The sequence below is a fragment of the Harpia harpyja genome, chromosome 11 (genome assembly GCF_026419915.1).
Source record: "Harpia harpyja isolate bHarHar1 chromosome 11, bHarHar1 primary haplotype, whole genome shotgun sequence".
NCBI classification, from domain to species: domain Eukaryota; kingdom Metazoa; phylum Chordata; class Aves; order Accipitriformes; family Accipitridae; genus Harpia; species Harpia harpyja.
This window is the reverse complement of record NC_068950.1, coordinates 46,060,932-46,087,201: the sequence shown is the minus strand read 5'-3', so window position 1 is coordinate 46,087,201 and position 26,270 is coordinate 46,060,932. Positions and strand designations below refer to the sequence as shown.

Here is a 26,270-nt window from a genome sequence, read left to right as displayed (position 1 = left end):
AGTCCCGGGGGCTTCTGGCAGCTTTCGCCGTCCGACACCCGTGTGCTAGAGGTTAGATTTTAATTCTCTGCCGCACCGAATGTCGTGTATCGATCTGGGTGCCAGTGCAGCGGCAGCATGCCTTCGAACGTGAGCCTGCTGCATGGAAAAATAACTGAGACCTGTGCGTTCCCGGGGTGAGGTGCTGGAATTGGCGTGTCTGCCAGCGAGGCAAGGGGATTTAACAAGGAAACGATCAGATTGTTAGGTTTTAGGGTTCTTCTTCAAAAAATCTAATCACAACAACTATAAAACCCGATTACAGTGTTATTTGAGGAAAGGAATTATCTTCTTTTTGGTAAAAATTCAATTGGTTTTGAGAAAAACATTTCTCTCTTCATGGGGTCGTGCAGAAAATGAAAACAAAATAAGATGATTTTTTTTTTTCTCCGCAGTACAAAATTGACCAAAGTATTCTGTCTGCCCAGTTGCCATAAATAAACTGCATCCAGAAAGCAGGGTAAAAGCTTATGTGTACTTTCTGTATGGAGTCTGGATATTGTTCTCTGTTTTTAAAAAAGAGCTGGAGATGCTCTGATCTTGATATCTAGATAGTTGTCTGCTATTGTCACACCAGAGCTGGCAGGTTTAAGACAGTAATTCTTACAGACTTTACTTTCTCTTGGTGTAAAGAATTTAAGCGGGCAGCTAGGAAAATTTAGGCACATGATTATTTTTTTGAAGACTCAAATTTCCTTTCAAAGGTTCTTTTGAAAAATGCACAGCATGCTGCACTGGTGTTATTTTCACCTGTTGATAGGTCAGAAGTTAAACATTCTCCTTAATATCACACTATGTAAAATCAAATTGACAAGATATTACCAAGTAATTGTGTATTTTCAGTAACCAAAAGTACTGAAGACCTTCTAAAATTCCAGTGCATGGTATATTTAATAGTACAAAGTTATTTTAAAAACTGAGACTAGACTTTATACAATTGCATGTTGTCAAATGCATAGACTTAGGCAATTTCAAGTAAAGCGTTAATAGGAGTGGTGGCTGAGAACTGATAAGCCCTCCTATCCTGAGAGTTTTAACTCCATTTGAAAACAATGATTTCCACTGCAATCTGATGCTGTTACTGTTACATTCTCGTAAACTGATTTAAGTACCTAAGTTTCAGAGGAAGAAGCTGTTTCAAGCAAATACTTATGCTTGTGACATCTGTGATTTGCATGTAAAGAATTATCTTGGTGAATCAGTCAAGTGACTTTCATGCTGAAGTGCCTGCTGGATGCCCTTTGTGCGCACAACTGGCTAATGCTTTGGCTCTAATTTGAGGATTTTGCTCTAATTTGAGGAATGACAACTTAAAGTGATTTTCTGATATGGATGCTAAATGTTATGGGTGAAAAAAAGACGATCTGTTACTAGGGTGAATGAATACATCTGCCTCCCCAGAAACAACTGAATGCAAAGTGAATGAAATTGTAATTTTAAACGTTCCAATATTTTAAGATAGCAAAAGCAAATATGAAAATCGGGCTGAAAATACCGTTTCATTAATTAAGTGGCTAAGCACACTTACAAATGGTAAAGATTTGCCAATTTTAGGAATCTTGTTGCTTATCAGTAATTTTTTCTTCGGCCCTGAACCCCAGCATTACCTTTCTGAAGGCTGCTGCCTCCTGTTGCGTGTAGCCTTTCTGTCCACTGGGATGCCTGTAGTCTGCCGCTGAATATTGCATTTAAAGTGCAACAGAATTAGTTCTAGGGGCTGGAAATAAAACATGGCTTGACAAAATTAATCTCAAAAGGAATTTGTGCAACTTGGGTAAGACTGGGGAAAAGCGTGGTTACCCCCTGGTATATGGGCAAATAAGGGTAGTGGTGTGTGGAGCAGGGCAGTGCTGGTGCTCTTTACCTTCCCAGCACGGCTGTGGGACAGTGAGACACACAACCTCAGGATTGCCTTCTGAAACCTTTAGGGGGGTTTAAAAACATCAGAAAAACCTTGTAAAAACTGTTCAGTATTTTAAGCACTAAAGTAACATGATCCCCTAATCCTTCACCGAGAATCATGAGACTGTTTATTTTTCTTGCTGTAAGGTCTTGTTTTGTTTTTTTTGTATGAGGTCCCCAACAATCTTCAATAATTGGAGTTAACAGGTATAAAGTAACAAGATGGCAATAGTTAAGGTAACTTTTCTAGGTTAAGACTGTAAAAAAATCTTCCTGAATTTGGTATCATTTTTAAGAGGAACATGGGATCATATCACACATCAGTTTCTGACAAACCGTATTTCTAAGAACGTAAATCCTGTGCACGCTGTTACATACCATAAAGGTTTGGGCCATTATGGTAGTGCTTGGATTACATTTTAAAAATAAAGGTAGAAGAAAAAAGAAGCTTCCCCAAAAATGAAGTAGTTGCATTGAATACCCTTTCCTCCCAATACATAGCCTCACAGCTCTGCCCTTGAAAGCATACCAAAGTCCTGGTTTATATGGAAAATGAGGATCTGTGATCCCTCTCCCACCTTACACGGGTGCGTTCATGACTGTACGTACTTGGAAGTTAACCTCGGAAGTCTGAAACAGGCCTCCTCTGGTCTCAAAAATACTCTTTGGGCTGGGGTTGAAGTCTGATATGGTTTCTTTGCATCTCTGCTTCTTCAGTGCTGAATTTTGTCTTCTCACCTGTGGTGGAAGATCACAGCACTGCCAAGTGTGTGGAAACTGCTCACGTTCATTAATGGCATCTACAGTCACTCGCAGTCATTTCTAACAGAGCAGCGCCAGACCTTGTTAGGACTGCTTTACACACAGAAGATGGTTCAGACTGTTCTGAACAAACTCTCTGAAATCCACCCCCCGGCTTTTAAAAGCAACAACTGCCTCCTCTGCACACAGGAGCTGCCCCCCCGGGCGGTGAGGAGGGACCTGCGGGATGGTGGGATCCCCGCCAGCAGGAACGGGAACAGGGACAGCCAGCCGATGGGCTTTGCTGGGGTAGCTGGCCTGCGAGACCGCTCCGCACTGAAGCAGATGTTGCTGTTTGCAATGGAAGCTTTGGGGCTTCGGTTCGGCTCAGTTCAAAGAAATGCAGTTCTGCCTCAGCATGGAAAGGAAGGTCCACAAAAACTTGCGATTGCAAAAGCCTGAAGCAAGCCCACCGCCCTGGCATTACTCTGATAACGGGTGCAGCAGACGCCACGTCCCCACAGCCTGAGGAGCTGCTGTCACTTTGGCCTGCTGTGGGGACCCTCGGCCGCTCCCACCTGTGTGCCTGCTGCCGCACGGGCTGTGGGACGCCGGCTTTGCTCGCCCACATCCCCACTGCGGCGGCTCCACCACGTCCACGCCACACGCTCCGATCCCGCCAGGCGAGGGGCGCTTGCCGCACCCCTCCCAGCAAGCAGCGCGTCAGCATTAGAAATGCTTACCCCCCTGATTCAGTTAGAATTAAACAAGGATTAGTCCACCCAAATACACACGAAGTTTGAAAACAGCTTATATGGCATATTACTTTTCAAGGTATTTCAACATCTTACGTACTTGGTCACCTCACAAGCTGATGTTCTTTAATCTTCAAAATTTGCCACCAGTGCCTCACCGCCTCCACAAAGGAGGAAAATAGTGAAGCCTGCTTTTTCTGCCCTTTGCTTAATTTGTGCTCACAGCCAATAGCCAAGGACAGACACATCAACCACCCCGCATTTCACTTGACATGACTGCAGTCTGCTTGCAAAGATGCAAATGTGTTGGCCTCTACCTTCCCATACCCCAACCAGGCGCTGAGGCCTTTCAAGGCACCAGAAATAGGATGAAAGCAAGCACACCAAACTGTTCAAGCTGTAAGTTAGTAACACAAACAAGCAACACAACAGGTTCATCTATTTGTTTTGGCATGCCTGCTACTGGAAACACAGCCTAACAGGTCTTTCAGAATCTGTTTAAAGCCCCTAATTACTTTTTCCTTTGGCTGCCACCTAGTATGTCAAATTTTTACAGTGGAATTAAAACGTCCCCAAGACATAGGCTTATGTAATGGAAACAATTACCTATACGAACAGAGAGTTACTGTACCAAATAAACCATTTTCTTTGGTCAGGTCTTGTTCTGTAGCGTTAGTGATCACTCAGTCATAAAAGGAAGGGCTCAGAATTCATTGTTGCTAAGGTTTACAAATTCACCATTTTTCTGAAAAATACATTACGAGTATGGAGTGACTTTTCCAGTGGTACAATACAGGAATGCACAAATTATTGCAGTTTTATATTTAACATTTATTGCATGTCAGTGGTTCATAGCCTGGTAAGAAAGCCTGTTACTGTACACTTTGGTTGACCCTCCTGCTCACCAGCTGGAACTGAAGCTGGGTTCTGGCCACACAGAATGAGATGTAAGTGAGCTAACGAACTACCAGAATACAGAGTTGGCTAAAAGATGCAAAGGAAAATAACACTTAATGGCCGCTGGCCAAGGGAAGCAGAACACATGAACACAGTGGGGCTGGAGCCTGAAACACAGTAAAGCGCAAGAAAACAGCATCAACTTTGCTGCCCAGTACAAGAGTCAGGAAGAATCCTGGACGCATGCAGCTGAAGCCGGCGTAGAGCAGTATGTAACTTCTACTTCTCTATTCTAACTTTCACACCAGGTACTGTTCATCAGCTGCCTAATATGTGGTTTTCTGTTGTTCTGAAAGGGCCATCTATATTGGTGCACACTGTTTTGCGGAGTTCCTAGAGGGATTAAAAACCTTCAAGGATAACAACCCAGTTTTGAGAGTTTCTCTGCTCTGCAAAAATCAGAAGGCCTAAACCCAGCATTTGGAAGTGAAATGCTTCCATAGAGAACTGTAGCAAGCCAGTTATTTCTGTGGTAACTGACAGAGTAAAAGATTGTTAATTCAACAGTGCTGTTAAAAAAAGCCCCCCAAACATTCTAAGGTTTTGTTCTCTGTGCTTCTGTGGCATTAAGCCTGCTCACAATTCTGTTTAATTACTTTTTTTCTGGTAAATGTCCATGAGAGTGTTACTACTTAGAACAGAGCAGTATTTTTATCTCTTACAAAGAGCATTACAATTACTATTCAGTTTGCCATTTGCTTTCAAATGCCTTAGTCTATATCATGATTTCAGCAAAAATAGCAAGACTGCTTTCTGTATCATCCTCAGGCTCCAGTTCTTCATTGTGATCCTTCAGAGAGGTATGTACACCTTGTTCTTGAATGGTCTTCCTCTTTCTTCTGCGAATGTACACGGAGCGATTCTCCGTCTCCTCAGAAGGCGAGTTGTTTGCGCTGATGGCAGTTTTCAAAGCTAACTCTAAGCATTTGTAGAATCTAGAAAGAAATAATTGTGTAGTTATTATTTTGTAGGTTTGCTCAGGATCTGCAAAACTACTCGGAGAAACTAATGCTTTTGTAATATAATTGTGTTAAAAGAAGAAAATCATTACTAACATTGAAATGTTCTAGCCAATACTGGAAGAAAAATTAGAAATACCAGCTTGCATCCTTATGTATGCTGGGCCACTTCCCTTTGTAATGCTTGTGTGTTAGAAATCAATTAGTGGATGTACTCATGTGCCATTAAGACCCCGTTAATCTTACAGAAACTATAAAATGGTATCAGGTTAAAGGACTGATGAATGACAGCGTGAATCATCAGATGGATTGCTACTATTAGCAATTGCTTTTAACTTAACAACTACAGAGATTTTCAATGGACATATAAAAAGAAACTGGTCTTAGTACATGTAGGTGTCTGTCTTTCCAGCATCCTCTTGCTCCTCATGCTCTTTGGCTCTTCTGCGTGTTCTGTTCCTCAGCTGGAGACAAATGTAAAGACCCAAAGTGTGCGTAACCTTCCGCTGCCTTCGTAAATCATCAGTTTTGGAAACTATACAAAGCATTTAGTGGATTTAAGTGTGCATTGCAATCTGAATACTTCTGAAATGGTTACTGGGTTAGATTAACAAATGCTGTTATCATTAGAAAAAGAAACTTAAACCCTACTCAGTAATAAAGATAGTCTGTAAACTGGTGTTGTTTACAGGTTTTTCGCTTACAAAGTTTATAGTCTTCAGAGCTCAAAAAATTAATTGAAATTGTATTTTAGACTTTGGAAGGGATGTTTTTGGTTTTGTTTTTTTTTTTTTTTTTCTTTTTTACATAACCTCTCTCGCTTTTGGATTTAGATGTCATGAATAGGATTGGTGTACTCTTACAAACCTGTCAATCCTCCTTGTGTTTTCTTCCATTTTCCGATTAGCTACATGTATCAGAAATTCAATATATTCTTCAGAGACCATCAATTTCCCCTTGTGGCTCAGTGGAACTTCTAAGCAATGACTGCTCCGGACAGCCTAAAAACACACACAGAAGGATTTATCTAGAATAAAGTTTTTTATTTTATGAAGGTTATTTAAATAATATGGGAAGTTCATTACAGAAAAAAAACCACTTACGCACACAATTGGTTAGTTCACTGTCAACTAAAGCAGAAAGGTATTTCTTTGCTACAGCATGCCCTATGATAGCTGTCAATCATATTACAATTCAGATCTTGGCTTGTAAAAAAATCAAGGTTAACAGTAATGATATGATTTTGTTACATTCTTTACGTGTAAGTAGAAAAGTCCTTACCATCATAATTTTTCCTCCTCTGCCAACTGTAACACCAGAGTTCCTGAGACCAGAATCGATAGCCACTGAATGCTGCAGAACAAATAAATGCCTTAAGCAGGTCTTACACACTTTCACAGCAAGAAATAATTATGGATGGGTTGCAATGCAGTTTATAATCTCAATTTTGCAAAAAAATTTATTGAAAACCATCTCCCCAAATTAATGCAGTAACAGTTACATTAAAATGTTTTTAAGATCAAACGCATGTAGTATCACAAATTGTGGTTGGTTTTCAAACAACCATAGTCAATCTTGATTTGTCTAATCTTAATCCATTAGTGCAGATGGGACATTAACATCCCTCTGGGCACTGTACTATTTTATCTTGAAGAGCTGGTAACCATATAGACAGTCATGAAACACTTTTATAGCTAAAAGTGCAGCAGTACCATAAAAGAAGCTAATCAACTCTCTTCTACATTAATGAAGGAACAAACCCATCACGCATTACTCTCCGGAGTCATTCTGGAAAAGCAGAAGGCAAAGGTACTACTCAATTAGTTGAAACACTGGAGCCAAATGGCCTGGCGGGTAGCAAAATGACATAAAAAAACCCATCGCTTTCAGCCAGCGAAAGCAACCCAGGCTCACCAGAAAACATTTTTTTACCTGCTTCAGCTTGAACACTGAATTGTAGTTGAGTAATTTTGTTTTCTAAGAAGTACAGCAAAATCTCTACTAAGTTTAAAGCTATGTTTTCTTCATCAGCATACTTTTACTACCCCAGTTATTAAACATACAGCACACCTGGGACTATTCTAAGTGCTAAAGCTTACTCAGGAGCCAATACTTTTACTTTTACAGCAAGGAATATAACAGAACAACAATGTAACATTGTTACTTGATGTAATTTTACCAGAAGCTGTGCATCTTGCAGCTCTTGACATAACACATGAAGAACAAATGGTTCAAACTTGAGCACGACGTCACCAGTGGCTTTCTCCAGTGCTGTCATCTGGAAAATACACCAAAATATTTATATTAATACTGCAAGTGTGTACTGTTATTACAAAAAAAAAAGAAAAGAAAAGAATAGCTAGTCAGTGTGTGAAACAAGCATTAAAAATGCAGCAAATGAGTTCCAAGCAATCGGGTTTGTTCAGCTGCTTTTGATTTTTCATTGCTCAAAATACATAGAAATTCCATGGATTTCCATGATTCTGTTTGCTAAACTGATTAGGTTTGACAGAAATTCATTGCAAGATAGACTTTAAAAACTTGAAAAACTGCACTTCCCTGTTTATTTCTTTGCACATTCAAACAAATTGATACAGTCAGTACAGCACGGGAAGAGGACTGTTTTATTGCAATCAGATGAAACCTGAGCAGGTTTTTTTAGTTTGGTGTTTTGTTTGTTTTGTTTTTTTTTTTAAACTGTTCTTTAAAATCAAAGACATTTAGTTTCTGAAGCACATTCCTCAACTTCAGAAAACTTTCTGGGATTCAGCAGATTAAATTCATGGCCTAACATACTTGATCACTTTCAATCCCAGTATAAATAATAATGCATAGCCTACTGTATAAGAGTTATAAAAAATTCAGAGGTTGAAATTAGAGGCATAAACCCACAAGACAAGGAAAAAAAAAAGTAACTTCATAATTATAAAATTCAAGAAATTACCTTCAAACCCCTCAGTTCTGCTAGAAGACCAAGATGCTAGTGGCAATCTTTCCTGGATTTGCGAGTGTGGAGAAAGCTATAGGACATTCTGCATGGCTTACTATTACAATTTCTCTATTTTTCTATGCTATCTTTATGCAGAGAGATCTTAAGGGCTGATATTACTTTCTTCCATTCAGAAAGGTCGCTTTGAGGCAGTTATATTACTTATTTCATTGTATGATTATTTAATCATAAGCACTATTTGCCCCCCCCTTCTTGTTTGCCTTCTCTTGCTTAATTCACATCACTAAAAAATTTGCTATGTTAACTTGAGAAATTTCAGCTGTTTTCCGATACTTTGTTGTTTTGTCTAGCCCTTCTCATCTTTCTTGTAAAATGAAAATATTCAATAAAATCTTCAGGAAATATTAAAATTCATATGCTTTTTTAAGATGTGATGGCATAAAAGAAAACTGTTGAAGTAACACTCTCTCCTTTAAACACTGAAAAGTATTTAAATGCATTTATGCAGCATCTCCTCCATAAATGTTCTTATTTTAAGTTGAGAGCAGGTCTTTCTGAATGGCCAAGTTTGTAATTTGTGCGCCAGATTTAAAAAAATACCCAAGTAACCACAGCTGTGCTAAAGCTGATGAGAAACAGAAACGATCAACATTGCATAATGCAGTGTTGTACAGAAACACCTAAGCTAACTTATTTAGCATTTGCTTGGGCCTGGAAACGCGTTCTGTTGACACAGTGCTCCAGTGAGGTGAATTCACCCTGCCCGAGAGTGTGCTAGCACGGTCAAACAGCTTCCTTATCCAAAGCCAGGCTCTGCAGAGTTCGTGTGGTTTCCCTCCGCAGCGCAGCACAAGGCTGGCTGTGTACACTCCAGAGGCCCCCGCCTTGTGTAGTGTCTCTTTGGGCTGCGCTGCTTTCAGCAGGAGCACAAACACGCGCAGCAGTCCAAACACACGCTGCAGTTGGCATTCATGGTGCGTAACACAGGCTGGGACCTGCCACGGGTACGTGCATTCCCTTTTCAGGTGTGTTTCCGTGATCGCTTTTCAGACGCTTTCCCATGTTTGAGAACTCTGTTCTAGCCATCTGAGCAATACAGTGTCCTGCTTCAGCAAAATGATCGGCATCCATTGTGGTTGGAAGCCAAGTCAGACAGACTTGTCTCCGAGACAAGTATTATAACAGAGGACACATTATGAGCTGCGATCCGTGTGTGTGATATCGGTGAGGGTGTTTTTAAGGGTTTCTGTTTCTCTGAAAAGGCTAAGTAATTTAGCAGAGACTCTACAGAGGCAGTTTTTCAGCAAGACTACAACTAATTAAGAAAGTCATACTGACTGAAATCATCTATGCATGCTAGCATTGCCCCAAAGCTGTCCTACAACACTTGTTTCCTCAAAGGCTTATTAATGGAAAAAAATATTTTCAGTAAAGATTTTTTATTATCTTACTGTGTCTAAATCATTAATTCCCTGCAAACTTAATTTAATAGGGAAATGCTGAAAGTAATTTTTTATTAAGTCTACGAAGTCTGAGGCCCTGATTTGCTCCCAGTGAAGCAGATGGGAAAACACCCACTGGGAATAGGATTAGGCCCCTCATCTCTAAAAGAGTCAAAGTCTAATTGCTGTCATGAAATGACAGAAAATACCTGTCAGTGATACATAAACAAGCTCACACAAATGAAAACCACTCTCTTCCAAACACAGGAGCAATCGCTGAAGTGATACGAAACAGAAAGTGACTTGTGTTTAGTGACTGACCACAGCAGCACATTTACAGTAATGCAGAATGCAGCTCTTGCTCTAGAAAGAGCATCTGTTGGTACTACAGCAAATGCTGTCACTGCAGCGCTGCACAGCTCCAGTCACGTTACTAGCTCAGGTGTAAGTTACAGTGTGATGAGGGCAGCGCACAGCTCACTGCATTCGGCAAAACCTGCTGACGAGAAAGGGATGAGATGACACCTCGCTCACCAGATACACTCTACTGATGCTCAAGCTAGACATTTGGAAGGTTTGTCAGCAACAGGCAAACCCAGCAGCTGACAGCATACCTTACAGGACTGTCCATACAGACATGTGGACAAAACTGTGTGCATCGGTCCTGGTAGAAGGGAACACTCTGCACATGCACATCTTAAAAGTATTAAACGGCAGTGGGCCCAATTCTGCTGTACCTACATCTGAATATCCAACGCTGAAGATGGTCGAGATTCACACCAATAGCGTGTCAAGGAAAAAATTACACCATTTCAGTTTTACGCTATCATGTAATTATGAGATTATATTTGTGTCGTATCAGTAACCTTCCAAAGAGGCACTGTGTGATACATGATCCTTTTTCTCTAAGCATTGGGAGGATAATGAGATAAAAATAAATTACAGAACAAATATCCTATGTTCATATTGTTGAGGTTAATACACACAGTGAGGTCAAATGACCTGACAGCCGAAAAGCACAACACACAGCATACAAGATCCTGACTTCCCTTCTCATTTCCTAAATACTGCACTAGCAAAGCTTTATCATACATGACAGTACAGTAGTTTAAAAACTAGTCGAAGACATTTTTCTTACACTTGCAATTCATGCATTAAAAAAAAAATCCCATCTACATGTTAAAGGGAACAGGAAAAATCAAGAGTATTTCCTCTCATAAGAGTCAGCAACAACCCAGTGTGTCCTACTCAACCTGAAATTTGCTGATGAAAATTTCAGCAAGCTCTGCTTTGCTAGAACAAATACCAAGACAGACAAATATTTTGGAGGAGATTTCTTTTGTGCATGTGTGAGAACGTATGCATGTGGTAAAGCAAGCTGTGAATTGAGTGAAAGAATTTTGCCCTTGTAACCGCTTCTTTTTCGGGACAGACAAAGCAGAGAGATGTATGCAGAGAGCAGCCTATTTTGAAAGCATACTAAAAAAAACCCCACCCCACTATATATACTTCTTTTAAATTTCAGGGGATTTTAAGATACTAAATTGAAAATGCAGTATAAGAGATTCACTGTTACGCTAGTTTCAGGTGTCTGTACATGAAAGCCTGTTAGCACAGCAAGCTGGGCTCAAGACAAGTTTTAAATTCAGGGCAGTTTTTTTAACTCAAGACAGTTTTAACTGTCTTGAAGGAGTTACTACATACAAAATGAACATGCTCACTGGCATGCTTACCTGAACACATCTACATTTAATGGAAACAAAGGAATTCAATTTGGTTGCTTCTGGAATTGCTGACCAAAACAAAAAAGCAAGAATGGCCATAGCTTATGAAACAGTTAATGAGGACAAAAAATGTTTGTTAATCACAGCTGACTCATTCTGGAGGAGGCATTACAATTACTGCATTAATGGGTATGTCACGCTCTGACTGTGGGAGAACGGGATAAGGGCCACATTATCCTGTGTCTGTGTCCTCCAGGAACATTGCTGCTTGAGTAAGTGTCATCTCAGATGCTGCCTGACACAGAACTTTCACTAGGCAAATGCCTAGCTTCACACAGCAATTGTTACTTTGGTATTAACAAGGAATACACTGTTTCCATTTAGCCCAGTGTAGTCTGCTAATGACTAGGTCATCACTGTCCAAAGACCAGCAAGTACTCTACAGAAATTAAGCTTATTTTACTTTTGGTTAGGAAGGCTTTTAAATCAAATCTAGTCTCCAGTTGATACCTTGCTGGCAATCCAACAAGAAGGGAAAACAAAGAGCAGATAAAAAATGGAAAATACATTGTTAGACTAACAGTAATCTTTCAGAAAAGGAAGAACACTTGCTTAGAAAAGCATTATTTCCACTTATTCTGAGTAAGGAAAGGGCTTTGAAAAAGAAAGAATCACTGTATCTTAGATTTTCAGAAACTGCTTTTTGAAAGACAATCTTCTGCTACAGCAACAACAGTAATTACTGACTTCTTGTTGAGCCATTGCAATGTGGAGATTATGTGACTCCAGACAGCAGGAAATTATTCAAGTTTCGTATCACCTGCATTTACAACTATGCAGAGAATTTGGTATGAGGCTCAAAAGCATTCTCTTCAAAGCAGGTCTTAAGAATTTATTAAGCAGAGCACCTGGAGAAAAGTTTATTTTGAAGAAGAGTGTCAATTCATCTCAGTACCAGAAATAAAAACCCTAAATATTTTTTTATGTTTTACATGATGTGTTTTCCATGACATTAGGAGCACTGCATTAAATAAACGTCAAAAGTTGTACCGTACTGTCCTCTTACCACATCGTCTTTGGTACATGTTTCATGTGTTACCATAAGCCACGTGCAGTTTTTCTTCTGGATCTCACAGCTGTTTGTATCCTAGTGATGAAGAGAAACGATTAAACTAGCACTACAGGTAGGTGACGTTTGATCTTGTGCTCGTATAAGAAAATGGTGCTTCAGAATAAGTGATGTCGCTTTTAAAAAAGCGTGTTTTCTTAACGCAGGAAACCATATTTACGTCAAAGTCGTTCCAAACCGGCTTATCTGCGTTTGTGGGTATTCTCAGCCCGGTAAGGCGGCCAGACCGAGGGCCGGCATTAGCCGGGTTCGTGTCCCAGCCCCCGAGATGACAGCTGCCAGAGCGGAGACGGCGGACCGCCGAACGCTGCCTTCTGCCGTTCCACGTCCCAAAACCCCGGCACGTCGCGCCGGGGCTCCCAAACCGCGTGCCCGGCACGCTCCCGGCGCCGCCAGCGCGGCGAGGCCCCGGCCCCGGCCGCGGCCCCTCCGCCGGCCTGCGGCCCCTCCGCGGGGTGCCCGGGGCAGCGGGGCCGGGCCCGCCCCGCACCCACGCCAGGGAAGCGGCCCCGCGGGGGAGCGCGGCGGGCCCGCGGGCAGGGAGGGGCGCCGCCGGAGCCGCCCCGGGCCCGGTTCCACGGGCCCCGAGAGCCGAGCCTTCGGCCGGGCTCCTCCGCGGGCGGGACTCACCGCGGCGCTGCCCTGCGCCAGGACCAGGCGGCCCGAGCAGGAGCTGGTGGTGCAGAACCGCGCTCGCCCGTTGAGGAGCTGCACGACGGGGGCGGCGCGCTCGTCCAGGCCGCCCTTCCTGCTGGCGTCCGCCCGCGCCAGGCGCTGCGCCTTCCGCTGCCGGAACGCCGCCATGGAGGGGCAGTACGGCGGCCGCCGCGCGAGCCTGACGGCAGCTGGCGAGGGCCAAGCCTCCGCGCCCGACGGCCGGGCGGGGCCTGGGGTGCGCTCCGCCGCGCCCGCCCCCCCTCCTCCCTGCGGCTGCCTCCGCCCGCACTCTGCCGCCGATCGGCCCGGGCCCGCTCTCCGCCGCGGGGCCAGGAGCGCTCCGGAGGTAGGCGGCGGCGGGGTTGGGCCGCGGCCGGTCCCGCGCTGCCCGTGGCGGCTGTCCCCGGCGCGCAGGGCTGGGCTCCGCAGGCCGAGGCGGACACGGCCGCGGGGCTGGGGGCTCGGGCCGGCCCCGCCGGCGGCAGCGGCGGGGCGGAGCCGGGCGGCGAGGGGCGTCTCAGAGGGGCGGGGCCCGGCGGTGAGGGGCGTGTCCGGGGCGGGGCCTGGCGGCGAGGGGCGTGTCCGGGGCGCGGCCTCGCCGGCGACGCTGAGGGGGCGGTGGCGGCGGGCCCGCTCCGTCCACACGCCGCGGGGCCGCTCCGCTCCGCGGCCGCGCTTCCCTCCGGAGCAGCCGGTGAGCCTGCCAGGAGCTGGGCTAGGCCAGGCCCCTCTCATCCGGGTGTGCCCCTGCTTGCGACGGAGGAGCGGGCTCCGCTGCCCGACCGCCCCCGGGGCCTGGGCTCCCGGCGGCCGCTCTGAGGCGGGGGTGGCCTCAGAGCAGTCGGGGCCGCCGCGCCCGCCCTCCCCTCCGCTCCCCTCGGCTGCCGGGGCACCCGCAGAAGTTAGTAGTGTATATCCGTGTGACTGATGCTCCTCCTGACGTGAATAGGTAACCAAAAACGTGAAGCCTTGCTGACTGTATCAGTGAGGAGAAAAAAGTCATCAGGTACTTTTAAAAATCAGTCAGTCGGGTACTTCTAAAAGCTGTAATCGTCCTTGAGAAAAAGCCCGCTTCTGGCTACGGTGCTGAAGTTCTTTAGCCGGAGTCGATCAAAAGCGTGATCTCTCGCTGTCTTTAACCTTCCTGTTTGCTCTCCTGTGATTTTTTGCTGCGTACCGAGTAAAGCTCCTCAGTCTGAGTCGATCAGATTCCTGAAAGAATTGTGTATAGCTTTTCCTGTAGTAGGAGTAACTTCGCTCACGGTGTTTTGTTAGAATACCTCACAAACGAATGCAGTTGGAATAGCAGCTTCATCTGCTGATAAATTGTCATTGCTTCCATTAATGCGTATGAGGCTGTGAGCTGCAGCAGCTGAGGGCTGTGGCTCATGCTCTCTGTTGCGTACAGCTGCAGCGGCAAAATCCAGCTGGAATTAAGGATTGGAATCTTGAACGTCTGCACTTCAGTTTTTGCTGACTTGTTTTAACGTCCTACGGTACCTTCTGTTTTTGATAGCTGGTAATTAGGTTTTTGTTGCTTTTTTTTTTTTTACAGGTAAGTTTAATAGTAAGCAGGAGCAGTGACTGGAATGTCACTTGGTTAGATTACCCAGTCAGCCAATGTACGACAGGCTGTTTTGCCAGAATGTAGTAGTATATTGTCAATATTTTTCCCCAAAGTATTGCACATCTCTGCATATGTGACAGCAGTGCAGTGTTTGCAGGAGCTGCTGTAGAAATACTTCTACGGATAAATTATTTGCCTGTGATTCTCTGAATACCCATAAAGTCCTGCAAATGGTAGGGTTAATTTTATGCCTTTTGCAAGATTTGTGAAAACAAACAAACAAACACCAGACCCATAACAAACACCCCCCCCCCCAATTTAAATCTAAATCAGGAACGATCTCCTATTTAATCAGTTGCTTGACAGGCAGTTGATTTCTTCATTTTGAAAATGGAAAATAAATTATGAAGGCGTTACAGTATTATTGTGGTTTTTTTCTCCCCCAGATATTCCGATCGCTATGGCGGCCACAAGAAATGTGATGAGAGCTGTCAGAGTTTTTGAATTTGGTGACCCTGAAGTGCTTAAACTGCAGTCAGATGTTTTAATTCCTGTTCCAAAAGAAAATCAGGTATATATGAGTTCTGTGAACTGAAATAATGACATTGAATGGTAATAGGAACACTTGGAACAGAGTAAAGAATACAAACCAAAACTTTCCATCTTGAATATGTAGTTTTTGATCAGTGTATTCATGCTACCTGAGACATCACGTTTAACAAATGTGGGCTTTTTACTGTCATATGGGCTACATAATCCATATAAAGGATTTCCTGAAAACAGCTTCAGTTCAACACTGAATTTTTGCTGACTCTGTGTAAGAATTTAGTTAAAATGCCATGACACTGTGCTGTGAATTCAAGTTCTAAATCTTTTTAATTATTGCTTAAGAAGCATCTTTTCTTTTAGGTGTTAATTCAAGTCCATGCCTGTGGGGTAAATCCTGTCGAGACATATATTCGTTCTGGAAATTATGCTAGAAAACCGGCTTTACCCTATACTCCTGGCTCAGATGTGGCTGGTGTAATAGAAGGTGTTGGGGAACATGTGACTGCATTCAAGGTATTTATACATTGGGGTTTAACTCATTATTGTTTATTGTATCCTCTTTCTGTGATTGCTATGCTACTGTTCCTTTTTTTATTGCTTATAATCATGTAATCTGTTCAGGGGGGAAAATCACCTTCATTGACTGGTAAAAGCACGCAGTGAGATCATACTGGCAGCCCAGTGTGCAGATAGAACTGTAGGGAAGTCTTTAATGCTGTTGGCCTCCAAGAGTTAAAAGGTCTCAGAAGAGGCACTTCAGTTTGTCTGCTTGAAGCAATGGTATCAGGTGTACAAAAGTTGTGGGTCACAACTATTTTTATGGCATTGCAGAAATATTTGAAGTTGGATGCTTCCCATTTGAGGTAATAATTTCACGCAGAACTGAAAAAATTTCTGTAAAGTTTTTTGGGGAAGTGGAAATAGCTTTTATTTTACTGACCTATGAAACCCCATAAATTACATATTTGTTGTTAAAACTGTCAAAATACTTCATTACTCCAGTTTAGTAATTTTGCTTAGATTTGCTCAGGGGGAAAGTCTTGGGACAGGAGAAGGCAATTATCAGCTTGCTAAAAGATATCTATGAAATTTATTTAGTTTTTAAATCCATTCTTCCTTTCAAGTCACTAAGACTGTTGGTCTTAGGCAAACATAAAAATTGTAGTTAAAATTGTGTTGGAATTTCCCGACTTGGAATTTATGTAACTGTTGTGGGAGAGATGAGAGATTTGGTTATCTAGAGAGAAGAATCAGGTTTATTCATATTTTCTTATCAGTAGTTTGCTATATCTGCTGTGCGTGTGTTTTGTTTCTTACGGAACTCATGATGCTCTTTGCCTGAATGAAAGAGAGAGATGATGAGATCAATACGTGCCACTGACAGACATCCTGAAAATGCCGAGTAGCCGAGCTCATTCATTCGCATACTCATAGTGCTTGAGAAACAGCTGTGCTGCTATGCAGCCCTCTGCACAGCAGTTAATACCCAATGTCTGCAAACCAAACTGGCATAGTCCACATGCTATATGTTTAATGAGATCAACGTGCAAATAAGTTGAAAAATCAGAGCTCAGTAACTGTGAATGTTAACGGGTACTGGCGTTCTGCGAGCGGGCTTGTAGAAGGTTGGGTGCTGACCTGGAGCACAGCAGCTGGCGTCGTACCCGGTTGGCAGGACTGAATCGCCTCGGCGCCCGCATGCACAGCACGCTGCCAGGTGGTGCGTTTCCTGCATTGCCTGCTGAATTGCTGCTTGGAGTATTCACTGTTGAAGAACAGCAGCGATATTTAGTTACATTAGGGCATATTAAGAGCATATCTTTTTTCCATGTTTAAACAAAAATAATTGAGAAATGTTTCTTCTGTGTCTGCAAAAGCTTTCGAGGTTTTGCATTTGGAATCTGTGGATGGAATTCTTTAGTGTTCGGGTTCATTAAGGTTAATATTAATGAGACAGCAGGTTTGTGTGTTACACTGTGGAGCGGGGTTTATAATTATGACACTTTAAGTATATGAAATTATATGGTTTGTGTTGCATTGATTATATGTATTAGCATTTATAAAAATCTTCTCTGTGATAAATATAACTGGTTATTTTTAATAGGAGAGCTGTTAGAAATAGCCTAAACTTCTGTGAACTGGTTCTTAATGTATAATAAGGAATAAAGAGGGGAGATTATTAATTTCTCTATTTTCTTTCCCTCCTTTCTAGAAAGGTGACAGGGTTTTTACCACTGGTACAATCTCTGGAGGATATGCAGATTATGCAGTTGCTGCAGCTAATAGAGTCTTTCCTTTGTCGGATAAACTGGACTTCAGGCAAGGAGCAGCGATTGGAATACCCTACTTCACTGCTTATCGTGCTCTTTTCCAAAAGTAAGGTGCCAAATCTAAGTTTGTGCATTTTGCTTTTGAATATTTAAAATACTGAAGCCCATATTTTCATTGTCCTGCAAAATGGGGGGAGATCAATGAGTGGGAAATGTTTAAAACACTTAAGTTAAATTCGTTATACTGATGGAATTGTCAGACAGTTGCTACCTAGAAGCTAATGACTGTATTTTCCTGTTAAGTATTTCTTCTTAAGAGAACAGACCTGGGAAGGATTCTTCTATAAGTATCATGTAATAAAACGTGTAACTCTTTTTTTCAGTACTCTTTGGTATTTTAGGTAGGGAAGAAAAACAGGAATAGTTCTAATTTCTTAATTAAATGGACAATGTGCTGTAGAGCAGACCCACCTCTTTTCTTCATGAGCCTCTCTTGCCAGAGTCTCTGTGTACAGTCCTGTCTGGTGCCCTAGGACAGTATGACGAGTAAAAAGCAGACTTCCGTGTCAGCTAGGTAAGAGCTTAGGACTGGTTTAGTTTGATAGAACAAATTATTAGAACGAGTGTGGTTTATTTTTATGTTATTTTTTTGCCCCATCCCTGGAAGTGTTCAAGGTCAGGCTGGATGGGGCTTTGGGCAACCTGGTCTAGTGGAAGGTGTCCCTGCCCATGGCAGAGGGGTCAGAAAGAGATGATCTTTAAGGTCCCTTCCAGCCCAAACCATTCTGTGATTTTCAGATCTGTAACAGGTGAAGGTCTTGAACTGAGGTTCAGTACCAGACTGTTACTTGCTGCTAGTTGCATGTTGACAAAATTGCATATTACTTAAATTCATAAATGGTATGGTTTATTTTGCCTCCTTGTTTTCCCAAAGAGGCTGATTATACCTGTTTAGCCATAACATAAATTGGAAGTAATACTGTGTGAAAGCTGAGATTTGATGTTGGTATATACAGCCTGATGGTTAATGATTATGTACTACAATCATAATGACAGTATTTTCTGTTTTTTCCATTCAGAGGGCGTGCCAAAGCAGGGGAAAGTGTGCTAGTGCATGGTGCGAGTGGAGGAGTAAGTATTTTGAGAAGGCAAGTTATAAGAAATGCGGCTTTCTGTCCCTGTTATCTGCTTTTGTCTGTGATATGATTTATGGCCACATTTATATCAATTAATAGATTAACAAAATTAGGTTTTTATTTCAGACACTTTAGGATACTTTTTTCTTAGAGCAAACCCTGTTATTCCAAATAACTATGAAACTGCGTGAGTGATTGTGTAAGGCCCCTAATACAGAGGGTCACATAATAAACACATTGCTGCAGTTGGAAGTTGGTCTGGAAGCTTTATAACCGGTCTTCCTGAGATAAAACTAATAGCAGAAAGCTGTAATTTTAAAATATGTGCAAGTTGTTCTCAGTTCTCTGAGCAGTAATCACTGGTGCATAGCAACTGTGCATTTTTGGCATATTTTTACCTATTGGCTAACAGCTAGCTGCACAAGGAGATACACTGGAATATATAAATTCCTGACTGAATACTGTGTGAAATTGAACATACATTCTTACTTTGGTTTTACATGACAAGCTAACTTTAGGTTTCTTTCACACAATGTTCTAGTTTATCCCCCGTACTCTGCACTTTGTTGCTCATCTTCTGCTGACATATCGAACAGCTGCTATAAACGGGCAAAGTTTCCTTAATTATTTGGTAGACAGCAAAAAGGTGATTATGACAGTCTCGTATGAGGAGGAATTCAGATCTCATTCTAAGATTCTAGAATGATATTCAGCATCGTAGCCTCTTTTTTTTTCTTCTTAAACTAAACATAGTTCTTACGTATTTTATGTTTCTTGAAAAGATATATTGCCTTTGGTTTGCAGAAGCGAATAATGGAAATCTGTTGTTCTGTGGACCTGTAACCTTTGTTATAGGGATACATGTCAAAGCAGTGAGATACATGTAGGTATGAAGCACATGCTGAAGAGAAAAGATGGTTTGTGCTGCATGTTTTCTTTCAAGTGATGCTGATTTACATAATGATTCTTAAAAATGTGCCTCCTTTTGAATTTTTCTCTGAAAATCAGTCTGGCCATGATGTATTTTAATTAGTGGTGTTTGTTTTTTCATTTAGTTGAAAACTGATGATCTGCTATTGAGAAAACAAGGTTACATTTGCCAAATAGTTTGGGCAGATCCTGGCCAGACAGATGGTCATGGTAGATTTTTTTCGAGAAGCCTGTCCATTTATTTTCTGTGTTATTCATACATACAAATTTAAATAGCAGAGCCACAGAATGGAGTTTTTATGGTCGTCTTTGTGTGTTTATTTATTTTTTTTGTCGTCCCCCCGAAAAATATAAAAACATACATATCTTAACATATCCCGAAGGAGGTATCCAGCTGTATGGTTGGTACAGTGGGCTGCCGAATCTGTAGCCTCAGGAAGCTGACCAGCTGGGACTGAGTCCCATTGTTCGTGTCAGCTGTTCCCTCATTTTGCATTCGTATTCTGTTGGTGTGACACAAAGCAAAACCAAGAGATGGCATTGGTATGCCTCAAGTGATCATTGGCTTCAACGTCAGGTTTTTATGAAGGCATCCCTCACCTCTAAACATCCTCTGGAGTGCAAAACTGGTATGAGACACTGAGAATTTGGTTTCTAAAGATATCATTTAATCTGTTTGTGAAAGGTACAAAAGTACTATTAATTTGTGCTTGCAGATTGTCTTTGCAATATATAATGCTGGTATCAATAGCAGCTGATTCTGTGAAGAGAAGACTTTCCTTGGCTTTGTATCAAATATATATGGCCCAACGTTAACAGACAACATTCTACATGGATTTATATCAAATGCTGAGAGCTATTAAAAAACCCACAAGACTGTACTATGCCTCTGTAAATATCTTTTCTTTTTTCAAAGAGTATTTGCTATCTTTAAGATCCAAATTACTTATTATGGCTAAAAATAAATGTTACCAGGTCAGCTTTTTAAATGAGTAAATTCCAAGTTGCTGGTAGAATACATAAAATTTAAAAAGCTAAGAAAGAAGGAGAAAAAAAGACCTTTTTTTCTTTCTTTTTTTTTTTTTCTTTTCTTTTTTTCTTTTCCCCTCAGGTGGGAATAGCAACATGTCAGATTGCCAGAGCTTGTGGTTTGAAGGTTTTGGGTACAGCAGGAACCGAGGAAGGCAAGAACATAGTTCTGAGAAATGGCGCCCACCAAGCATTTAATCACAGAGAAGCTAATTACATTGATAAAATTAAGGTAAGCATGTTATCAGGGCTAGGTGGTGCAGCATGTATTTTTCTTACTAACAAAATGTGAACAGTTGTTTGCAGAAGTTTTTTAAAGGAGATTTATGTAGAAGTAATAGTGTACTGCCTTTTTCATTTCTACACAAGGGAAAACTTTTCCGGGCTGGGGAAGCTGAGCTTTCTTCACAGGCAATGGCATTTAGAGACTCTTGCATTCCAGAAAATTCCAATATGGTAGCATATCATAATTCAGCATATCAAATATGCTAAAATTAAACTTAGTAGCTGTCAGCTTTAGTACAAAGGCTGTATTTAAGATTTAAACAATAAACTGTAAAATGTATGTTATCTGTAGCATATGAAATAAACAGTGGTACCCAAGTACTAATTGGAGTGATTTAAATAACATGTTATATCCTGTATAGGAACACACAGGGATGGAAGGAGTTGATATAATAATAGAAATGCTCTCTAACGTCAATCTTGCTACTGACTTGCAACTGCTGTCCTATGGAGGAAGGGTGATGGTAAGTACTTTCTGTGACTGACTTTAGTTTGTGCATTTAGCAATGCAATTCAACAGTTGTAACTTGAACTACCTTTTAATTCATTTGTAACAGGTTGTGGGCTCTAGAGGTCCTATTGAGATAAATCCAAGAGACACTATGAGTAAAGAATCTAGCATAATTGGAGTTAGTCTGTTTCTTGAAACTGAGGTAAGAAACATTTTTATTTTAAAGAATGTTTTGTTGGCTTATTCCAACACCTCCCTATTTCCAGTTAAAATCATTTGTAGGGGTGAAAGCGTAATGAACGTGTTTGTTCATTCCTTTATGTTATGATTTAATCTCAGAACATCATAAAATATTTTTGGCTTGTGAAATTTGGTTTAACACTTGCATAAATAGTCAATACTTTTCTAAAATGTAAAGACCTGGTGGTAAATGCTGTCTTTATTACCTGCAGGAGGAGAGGCATGAATGTGCAACAGCACTCCTTGATGGCATAGAAGCTGGTTGGCTGAAACCAATTGTGGGCTCTGAATATCCACTGGAGAAAGTAGTTAAGGCTCATGAAGATATTATTCATAGCAGTGGTGCTCGAGGAAAGATGGTGCTCCTTCCATAAAGTCTTTTTCCATTTATTTTGTAGCTGTTCTTAACGGTACCTTTGCTTACATGATTCATTGGATGTAAAACATACTCTTGATCAGGTTTGACAGTAACAGCAAATGCTAACTTACATTAATGAATTAACAATCTATTTTCCTTTTGTAATAAGCAGAGTTGCATATACTTCAAAGTAATTTTTGTAGCTTTTTTGGCTGATGTGGAAATAATAAATTTTCTCAGCTGGTGTGGCCTTGTGATGCAGGGGAAACTAATATCTAAGATAGAATTTGATATCATCCTCTATGTGAAGTTATAGTGAGGCCACTGTAGGTAGTGCAAAATGAAGCCTGCTTTTTCAGCAGATACACAAATGTATATAACTAACTATATGCATATAACTAGGACTCTCAATTCTTTAGCCACAAAATTTGTCTTATTCATCTTTTGTCAGGTAATTTACTTGGAATAAAAGCTTTTACTGCCAAAATAGTTCACTTTCCAGATCAAAAGATGGCCAAAGAATCTCTAAAATGTGAACTGTTAGGAAGCAGAGGCAGTTTGATTTTTCTACGCCTGACTTAGTATGTGAGGTGAAAGTGTCTCAGTTAATCCAAAGGGACCATAACTCTGATGCTGCATGCTAATACTTGCTACTTGGCAACTGATCATATTGGCAGAAGCAGCTGATTCCTTGATGGTAAATGGCTGGGTAGCGAGGATTTAAATTCTTCCTGTGATCTTTATTAAATTTAAAGTCACCTGAATCCCTGGCTACAATGAGGAGAAAAGAGAGGCTGCACTGCTTTCATGGGTACTGAGAATTCATGTTATTTCATAAATGAATGTGTATACATTGTTGACTTGTTCCACATACAATCCAATTAAGGAAGGACAATTTCTTTGATACGTTGACAGTTTTTACACTCAAAATACTGTTTGGTATTACAGGCACTTCCTTTTAATGATATAATTCTCTAATGAGCAGTGAAGTCATCACTTGCAGAAGAGTTTTCTCAACTTTGAAGATGAACTTTTCTGTTCCTTTGAGGAAAAGTGAGTCCTTACTAAACAAACTTTTTAGAAGTATTTTTGTCTGTGAAGGTTACTTGCTTTTTAACATTTGGTCTGCATTCATGTGGTGTCATGCTATCATAAATCAGCACACACTCTCTGAATCCATGTATAGTTTCCTCAGGGTGGTAGCTTCATCACACTAGCATTTTCTAAATTGTGATTTTTTTTCTGAACAGGCATTCATTTCTACTGATGTTTTGCTTAATCTAAACTAAGAAAATAATTGGCAAAATCTTTTGAAATGTCTGGATTTCTCCTCTATGATTGTGATCCCTTCTTAAAATACTAAGGTAAGAGAGGGCCCCACAATATGTCTCTTTATAAGCCTCTCGATCAGATCTTAACGTTTTGTTTTAGTGCTTAATCGACCACGACTGTTCTGTGTGTGGTTGGGAGAAACCAAATCTTGACACACTACTTGTCTCTAGAGCCTGAAACTGGTTAGTTATTTTACCTGTGTGTCCTCTAGGAACAACTGGCTCCTTTCAGAAAATTGGACACTGTTTGTGTTGAAATCTGGCTCGCATTCTAGTGTCTTCATTGTGCTTGGCAGACATGTTTAAAACAAAACAAAAACTTATGCCTGATCTCTGGTTTTGCACCTTTTTTTTTTTTTTAAATTAGAGTAGTTGGAATTGAAATATTTTCCAAGCCTGTAGACATGTTAGCATATAAATACTAGGTGTACTAAAAAAAGTGGTAGAAAATTGTCGACTTATTTACACAGAAGATGTTGCAGGTGATAGCCTCTGTCACCTGTAAGATCCTCCTTCTTGCCAAGTGACTTACCCTTGGAGGAGACCAGGAATAGTTGGATCATTACAACTGATGCACTGCCAGCTTGTTTAAAATCTGTCTTAGAAAATATCCAGTCTTTCTGCTTGATTTTTCTCTTGTGCATAGTTATGTAAAGAGATGCAAAATACTTGCTTGGAAATAAGATAATATAGCTTTACTTCCTCCCGCTCTCCCAAGTGCAGTCTCAATAGACCTGGAAGCGGGTCCTGGGCTTCATGTGGTCTTCTCCAACAGCCACGTTTCTTGTGCTATCACTCCTAAATGGGTGAAAATATTTTGGCACTTTGTTAATGGAAAGTGGATGATTCATGGTAAGTGCCTGGAAATCAAGAGAGAATTTTCTTTAGAGCTCTAGCAAAAAGACTTATTTTTGTGTCATTGTAGTTGATATGGATAACAATAGTTGAAGTATCATGGAATCGTAGAATGGTTTGTGTTGGAAGGGATCTTTGAAGATCATCTAGTCCAACTCGCCTTTCACAGGCAGGGACATTTTTCACCAGAGCTGGTTGCTCTAAGCCACATCCAGCCTGACCTTGAACACTTCCAGGAATGGGGCATCCACAACTTCTCTGGGCAACCTGTTCCAGTGTCTCAGCACCCTCATCATAAAAAATTTCTTCCTTACGTCGAACCTAAATCTACTCTCTTTCAGTTTAAAACCATTGCCCCTTGTCCTGTCAATACAGACCTTGGTAAAAAGTCTTTCTCCACCTTTCTTATAAGCCCCCTTTAAGTATTGAAAGGCCGTAGTAAGGTCTCCCTGGAGCCTTCTCTTCTCCAGGCTGAACAACCCCAACTCTCAGCCTGTCCTCATGGGAGAGGTGATTGTTGAGTACATCAGCCTTCTCCGTGTTGGTTGTCACTAGCTCTCCTGTCTTACTTACTGGAGGTGGTGCATTTTCTTTAATCTTCCTTTTCTGGCCAAGAGGCTTATTATTCTTTGCATGCCTCGTCAAATTCAGCTCCAACTGTGCTTTAGCTTTCCTAATCCCATCCCTACACATCTGGGCAGCGTCCTTGTATTCTTCCCAGGATGCCCATGGAAGTATGTGTGCTCATGCTACTTCAAATCTAGCTAGCAGAGTTAATGAGACTGTTGGGAACTGTTCTTTGCCCAGTTGCATGTTGTTATTTTCTAATTTGAGAGAATGTGAGATAAATAATGAACATTGATATTTTTCTAAATAACTGAGTATAGATACTAATCTTTTTCATATTGTACAATTTAATTCTAATGCTCACGCTCACTTTTGGGTTAGCAATCAATGATAGGGAAGACTGGTGTCAGACCTGTTTGTGGCATCTGTCCTTCAGTTACACCTAGATTAATGTTTTCTTTTTATTAAAGGCACTGGTAAGGTCTCATTGGGTAGTAGTTTCATCATTTCTGTAGGCTGGGAACTGAGGCTCAGGTCCAAGACAGGTAACATCCTGGAGACAAATATTGTTGTGCAAATTGTAGTGGGTTGGGGGAGGAAATTAGAATGGTTTTCAAGAATATGAACTTGTGAGCAATAACTAGGCACATATCACAAAAAAGGAAAGATGATCTTTACAGTGAAGCTTATGAAACCAATTCAATGAATACTGATGATAAAACAGCAAGGTCTTAGTGTCAAATAGGGAAGGAATGTTTTTCTAACGCAAGGTTAAGTAATGTAAGGAAGACTTTGTCCAGCACCAAGTTGGTCCCTGTGGAAGTGCATCTCCTGTGTTTTAAATTAACTCTTTGGTAGATAGGAGACCCCTCAAAGTTCAAGATTCGGGTTTGCAATGTCAGGTTTTTTCAGGTATGGAAAGGTCTCTTTTAATGCCATGTTAATTTTATTTGGGACTGCTACTCAAGTGATAATTTAAACTTACAAGTGAATAATTTTTTTAACATACCATAAACAGATACACGTCTCTACAAAGATATACATACTTTTTCCAACAATATTAATTCAGTAGGATTTAAGTAAGTATTTGTATTTCTGGTGGGGGTGGATGATGTTAAGATATTATAGCTGTAAGCCTCGTTATTAAACGCAGGACTAAAGGAATATGCTGGATCACTGACTTAAGCCCTCATTTCTTTCAAGCAGTTTGTCATATAATTGGTTTTGTGAACTTCTTGAGCTCCATCTTCTAAAGTGGGTAGACCACAGTACTGTTTCTTCTGTGCAAATATAAGTGTGAGGTTGTTTTGCTATTATACTGAGTCATTTAATGGTTTCTTGTTCTTATAAACCTTAAAACCATTGCATCAAATGGATTGTTTTGCCAGTGAAGAAGATTCAGTGTTTCTAGAGTTAATGATTTCAAACTAATATTTCAATAAGTGCT

The 26,270-nt window shown here is 41.1% G+C and overlaps 2 protein-coding genes across 6 annotated transcripts; one reads left to right on the top strand and one right to left on the bottom strand.

Moving 5' to 3' along the window:
- Positions 1-4,244: 4,244 nt before the first annotated feature.
- TYW3 (tRNA-yW synthesizing protein 3 homolog) lies at positions 4,245-13,419 on the bottom strand. Its single transcript, XM_052800630.1, has 6 exons — positions 13,229-13,419; positions 12,536-12,616; positions 7,533-7,631; positions 6,635-6,706; positions 6,221-6,354; positions 4,245-5,329 (listed from the first exon to the last, which is right to left on the bottom strand). Exons 1-6 carry the CDS (start codon positions 13,400-13,402, stop codon positions 5,110-5,112), a joined length of 780 nt encoding a protein of 259 aa, XP_052656590.1. The 5' UTR covers positions 13,403-13,419; the 3' UTR covers positions 4,245-5,109.
- Positions 13,420-13,503: 84 nt separating this feature from the next.
- CRYZ (crystallin zeta) lies at positions 13,504-26,139 on the top strand. Of its 5 annotated transcripts, none has more exons than XM_052800629.1 (9): positions 13,504-13,601; positions 15,269-15,393; positions 15,732-15,884; positions 17,584-17,747; positions 18,721-18,772; positions 20,819-20,968; positions 21,384-21,485; positions 21,579-21,674; positions 21,925-26,139. In XM_052800629.1, exons 2-9 carry the CDS (start codon positions 15,283-15,285, stop codon positions 22,084-22,086), a joined length of 990 nt encoding a protein of 329 aa, XP_052656589.1. In that variant the 5' UTR covers positions 13,504-13,601; positions 15,269-15,282; the 3' UTR covers positions 22,087-26,139. The 5 variants fall into 5 exon arrangements, with proteins under 5 accessions (XP_052656589.1, XP_052656587.1, XP_052656588.1 ...); XM_052800627.1 differs by lacking the exon at positions 13,504-13,601 and adding an exon at positions 13,862-13,949; XM_052800624.1 differs by lacking the exon at positions 13,504-13,601 and adding an exon at positions 13,971-14,204.
- Positions 26,140-26,270: the final 131 nt, after the last annotated feature.